The sequence below is a fragment of the Anas acuta genome, chromosome 17, assembly GCF_963932015.1.
Source record: "Anas acuta chromosome 17, bAnaAcu1.1, whole genome shotgun sequence".
NCBI lineage: Eukaryota > Metazoa > Chordata > Aves > Anseriformes > Anatidae > Anas > Anas acuta.
The window spans coordinates 11,347,792-11,353,791 of NC_088995.1; the positions used below are offsets into that span (position 1 = coordinate 11,347,792).

A 6,000-nucleotide genomic window follows, 5' to 3' on the forward strand; every position below is an offset into this window, starting at 1 on the left:
GGTCCTTGCCTCCGGGCTTTTCTCCTCTGAGAAAATACGGAGGAGGAGTCAGCAGGAAGGGGAGAAACACTGAACTGGCTCAAGACCTGCAAGAAGGTTGCAAAGACTGCAGGAACAAGATGTTCCACCACACAACAAGTGGCATCTCCTCAGCAGCTTCCTCTGGAAGAACCAAATTACACCCAATCTGAACGTAGCTTGGGGTAATGGCAGACACCAGCACTTTAGAAATGATGTGACTGAGGAGAATAAGAACAAACATCCACTTGCCCAGAAATGCCTGGTGGTATCAATTAAATCCATCTGTGATTTTGCCTAAGAGCTTCAAATCATGGTCAGCATCCAGCATGCTGGATGTTTTGTAAGCTGAGAGCAACCCGTGACACTGTCACCAGCTGCAGACGGCTCACGCCCATTCCTGACTGCCCTACTCGCTCCTGAGCTTACACGAACCTACCTTTCAAGCTGCAGCACTGAATATAAAGGGTCAAATGAACACATGCACTTTAAAGTGTTATTCCATATTCCACAGGCATTTCTTTCACTTAAAGTTTTTAGAGTAACACTAGAAATATCTAAATGACTTTCTGCAAATACATTGTTAAGATCTTCAAAGACAGGCACTCTGATCTAGAATTTCAAGGTCTCTGCTACCACTTAGAAGTGTTCATCTCATTGAAAGTCACTTCTGAAGGCAAATTTTGGATGCCTAATTCATTTGCTTTTTGAGTAATAATGTGCTGCTAAGAGCAGGTACTGTGTACTTTTACAATCTGTATAATAATAATATTTACATATGGAGAGAAATGGAGAGCAAAAAGTACATATACTTGTGATACTAAAGAATAAGGCACTAGACCAAAAGAATCTATAATGGGTTCCCCTCAAAAAAAAAAAAAAAAAAGGCTGAAAACACTTAGGACCAAAACCTAACATCTTTAGAGAATATGAATATGATTTCATGTGTGTGTGTTTATGCATTTAAATCTGGCATGACTTAAAGAAACCAAATCCTTCTGTTAGCATCAAGATAATCCACTTTATGTTTTTCTGGAGGGAGAGATAAAAGCAAGCTGGCAGTTTTAAGTGTTCTGATATCCAATTTCTTTAAGAGACTTGAAGCCAGACTGATAGATTTGCAGCTGGCTCCAGCCCATAGCAATGCACCACTACTCTGGCCTCTGTCAGGACAAGAAAAGGCCTGAAGATGTTTGGAGAAGCAGTGCAGCACTTGGAGGAGTAGCTGCTCCACAGTAAGGTCTGTAGGGTAATAACCCAGCTCCATGAGACACTCTGGGCAATGTTAAATTAGAACTAAGTTCTTGTGCCTACCAGCAATGCCTTGTCTTATGGGTCTGGCCACGTACAATGTAACTAGGAGCAGACCTCTGAATGCCCAAACACTACAGTTAAGTGTGCAGACATGAGGTGGGCATGGAAGAAGGAAGTCAATTCCACTAATGTTGCTAGGTACCCTCGCATTCAGAAGAGAACACACAAAGACCAGCGCTTCCTCTGTGTCATACACCGGAGCCGCTCTTGGTGTCCTTGAACAGAGGGCAGAAGCCCACATGAGGGTTGCTCCTAAGTTACTTGCATAAACTTTAGGTTTTCAAAGGAAGAAATGGCACCAGAAGTGCATTCTTGTTATTCAGAGATCTGAATTTGTACCATCAGTGAATGGAAGAACTTGGTGCTCTGCTTTTCTTCTTGGTAACAGTGACAAGTGTGCCAAAGCAACTTTAAAGGAAGGACATTTTTTCCTCCAAAGTAGAAGGAATAAAAAGATAACAAAAGGAGACTTCAAAGGGCCATACTCTCTTTTAGGCTTTTCTAAGCTGGTGCTTTTACTGAGAGCACACATGCACTCAAAGAGCACAACAAGGACCATGCTGCTAGTGGCAGCTGGATCCTAGCTCTCCAAGGCTGCTCAGCAATATTGTTTGCTTTTAAGAAACTTTTATGTGAATGACAACAGAAGCTGCTGGCTATGCAGTGCTCTGTATCGATTTTATGATGTGCCAGTTTGCAGGCTTTTCATATAATGCAGACAAGAGTCATTTCACTGTCGGTAGGGTTAGACACCCAGACCTTTCCCTCCACTAACTTAGGCCTCTCCTGCTTCAATTGCAGGAGAAATCCTTTTAGTAGAAGCATGACTGTTAGCGTTTCCTGGCAAGCTGCTGAATGTGAATAGGTCACTTGGTCTTGCACCTTCTGAAGTTAATGGGGAAAACATACTTGCTTTCAGTGACTGCAATATCATGCTTTTAGCGAGCACATTGCTATTTCCTTTTGCAATTCTTTCAAAGTCTCCATCACAGTAGTTCTTTGCCTTAAACAGGGGAAGCAATGAATAGATCTCCCACAGTGCTGCCAACATCTTCCCAGCAATGTGGCTGAAATTCTAGATAGTGCCAGGGCCTGTGAAAGCCGTCAGCTTTGGCCTATGTGGTCCTGCTTCTGGCTAGGAACCCACAGCACTTTTGTCTATCATCATTCCGAGAGCTCAGTTTGGACTGATTCACATTTCTCTCTCATTTAAAGAAGTAGTTCAGAATAATGGCACATTGTTTAGTTCCTGAAAGAAAAAAACAAGGGGATGCAAAGCTATCAGAAAGCTCAGCAGCAAATCTGCCCTCTCCTTATTCCTTTAACTTGCTTCATAGGAAATGAAGGGTGCATTTTTTTTTTCCAAAATGCTTGTCCTGTTTAATCCCTGCTGAGTTAGCTGCAGAATCAAATGCTAGATCAAAAGGAGGCCCCAGCAAGTGAAAGTTGCAGGGAAGTCTCCAGCTGCCAGGGTCTCTTCCAGGGACAGCTGTAGGCTAATGGGTAAGCTATAAAGAGGGCATTTAGGGCAGAAGTGACAATGGAACTGGGGCCAGGGTGAACAAAGGAAACTTTTTAAAAGGATGCAAAGACAGTGAGTGTTGAACAGCAGAGGCTGTCAGTTGAGCTCTGTCTGCCTCATACAGAAAGGCCACGCACCCACAGACACACAGAGTTTGTGCTGCCACGGGATCCTGCTCTGCCAGCAGGATGTGCTGCTTTTTGAAGGATTGGAGCAAGGCATAAGTGTGGGAGCTTCCTACTTGTTCAATTAAAACAACTTTCTGGGTTGATTAGAAACATTTTTTTTTCCAAGTCGGTTCTAGCAGCAGTGGTTTTCATTAGAGTGGGGGAAAAAAGGGGAGAATGGCAAATTAAACGTCACTCTTTTGCTAATTTAAAAAATATCTGATGACTGGAATGCCACAATCAATAGCTCATGCCCTGAAAGAAGTTTTTGTGGAAAAAGTAATTTTGAAGACTTCTCATAGGAAGCTACAGTTCTGTTTCTACAGTCTCTCAACTGGTAAAGCCCGTCCAGGTCTCCTACCTGTTTCACGAGCACTCTCACAGTTCCAGCACACACTGCCCGTGGAGGTGTCTGTATGGCTTTATTTTACCTGCCCACCAGCCAGCCCATCTCTCAACACCCTCCAGTGCATGCACGGCAGATCAGCCCTGGAAGAAGAGGGGAACCTACCCGCAGGGTGACCTGGTATCACGAGGCTGTTGGTGGGTAACGCTGGTGGAGGTGGCAGCGTGGGTGGGGTGGCGAACATGGCCGGATGGTGCTGGTGTTGGGTCTGCGATCTGAGAGAGAAGTGCGAGGTAGCAAGATTAGAGATGGAGAGGGGCAGGGCCGGGCCGGAGGAATGGTGCGGAGGAATCTGGGGAGAGAGGGGGAGGTGTTTCGGGAGGCTGATGCTTGTTGCACTGCTAGCACTGCTGCTCCGGCTGCGGAGAGAAAAAGATAGGGGAGAGGGGGGAGAGAGACAGAAAGTGTGTTACAACATGAGACTGGAACAGTGCAAGAAATACACTATCAGAAACAACACAACTATATAACACTGATCTCCCCCCATTTTTTGTTGTTTTGCTTTTGAATGGCAGTGGAGAGAGTAACAAATCTTAATGAACTTCTCCACTGGGACTGGGCTTTGGCTCTCTGCAGTGACATTTCCTCTGGTGCTCGGGCAGGTTACAATCCTCAGAGCCATCTATGAGATAATGATGAAGGCCAGAGGCAGCTGGATTTTGCACCTTTATTTAGCCTCTGATGACCTTGCAGGGGCCATGCGCGTCCTTGTGATCATACGATGCCTTTACTCTGAGTTCTGTTACTCTGGGTGGATGGAGCTACACAGCGTGAGTGACTTGGGGACCAAGTTTTATCTGCTGTGCCTACTGTGCTGTTCTATCCGCACAAGCATGTAAACACACTCCATGTTAATATATTACTCTCATAACACTTCTGTATTTTAAATCTTTTTTATTATTATTACTCTGCTGCAAGTGATCGAAGTTTTGTGGGGTGAAAGGCATAATCACTGCCGTTATTATTTATTTTAATTCCCACAACAGCAGTGTTTGTTGCAGTAGATACCTCTGAGATCTCCTAAATAGTTTGGAATATTAGTTATCATTTATACTATGGCAGCATTTACAGGGTACAACCAAGACAGATCTTAAGTATGCAAGATACTATGAAATATAAATGTAATGGCAGACCTCTGTCATATTTTGACCCTTGCACAGCCAAATATGATGTTTTAAATCAGTTTTCTAACCTTGTTTAACTACCCTGGGAGGCATGTTTTCTGTGTAAGCAAAAAGACTGCACAGGTTCCACTTGACTGGATAAACTCTTCTCTCTAGAAACTCTTTTTCCATACCATTTTCATCCATTCTACTTACTGGATGGAGGCAATTTAGCAAAGCTAAGCCTCCTGCTAGGTCTGAACATGTCAAACTGAAGCAGATTTCTCAGCCTACATGGGAATACTGTTCTAAGGGGCACAGCATTTTCTGATATAGTTACCCTGCTTCGGATGCTGGTGAACCAACAAAATAATGAATAGCCATGAACAAACAGCCCACTGCAACTTAAGTCTTTCCTGAGTACAAAATGAGGGAGTTCAAACTCAAACTACCTTAAATTTCTAGGGCAAGAACTGGCTGCCTCAGACAAGACAGTGCTCAACTCCAGTAGAAACTGGACCTAAAAGAACTTTGCCCCACAGTTCCACATGCCTTTCTCCCAGCAAGGGAGCATTTACCATCACGTTTCAAATGCAGCTGTCCACCGCTGCTGGACAATCTGCCTCTTACCCAGACAAGAATGCCCTTGGCTCCCATCCTGTCCATATCTCTACCTCTTTTGAAACACGCGCTATCCCGCAGTAGGACAAAGATGACACGAGTGTCCCTTTCCCCTACCTGATGTTATTGAGTCCGTTGTGGGCCACCTGGTGATGCACTTGGTAATTGAGAGGTGGAGGGATGTGACTCGGAGGCTGGGTCCGAAGCTCAGGTATTAGCTGAGGCTGCGACTGCGGCCGAGGTTGAGGTTGTGACTGTGGCCGAGGCTGCGGCTGAGGCGTGAGCCTTGGTGGTGCTGGTGCTGAAATCACAGGCTCCTTCTTCAACAGCGGGCTTGCTCTGGCGCTCGACGTGGGCGCTGAGGAAGTAGAAGTCACAACGGCAGCGACTGGCTGGGGGCTGGGGATGGGCAGGGCGAAGGGCACGTCGGTGCTCAGTTCCCGGCTCCGCTCTAGCCCAGACACCTTTGGGACATTGGCTGCTTTCGCTTCTGGCTTGTCATTCAAGGTGGGACCTTAAGGAGCAACAAGAAAAAACACAAGGCATATGCTGAAAGGTCTGCGTTTGTTTCTCCGCAGCGTAGAATGTATGCCTGGTACAAACCAAGTCAAGTCTCAGCTCGTGGGAGCATCGTGGGAGCACTGCTCTTACAGGATGGATGTGTGTCTGTGTCTGCCCTTCCACTGCCCTTGGCTGGCTGCTCAGTACTCCTTAGCATGTGTGTAAAAGACCTAGCTGTCACTACATGCATGCACACTACAAAGAACACACAGCTTTGTGACTTCTGCAGAGTCCCAAGGTTATGTACAGTAGGAGTGTGAACATGTCTCACGTTACTGCTGCAGTATT

General features: G+C 45.5%; 1 protein-coding gene across 24 annotated transcripts in view; it reads right to left on the reverse strand.

Annotated features, from left to right (window-relative positions):
• FBRSL1 (fibrosin like 1) overlaps nucleotides 1–6,000 on the reverse strand; it is a 513,602-nt gene that overhangs the window by 22,071 nt on the left and 485,531 nt on the right. For all 24 annotated transcript variants that reach the window (XM_068654025.1, XM_068654043.1, XM_068654037.1 and 21 more), the window contains 2 exons: nucleotides 5,269–5,665; nucleotides 3,533–3,786 (listed from right to left, as the gene is read on the reverse strand). In XM_068654025.1, coding sequence (XP_068510126.1) covers nucleotides 3,533–3,786; nucleotides 5,269–5,665 — 651 coding nt within the window. The remainder of the gene's footprint in view (nucleotides 1–3,532; nucleotides 3,787–5,268; nucleotides 5,666–6,000) is intronic.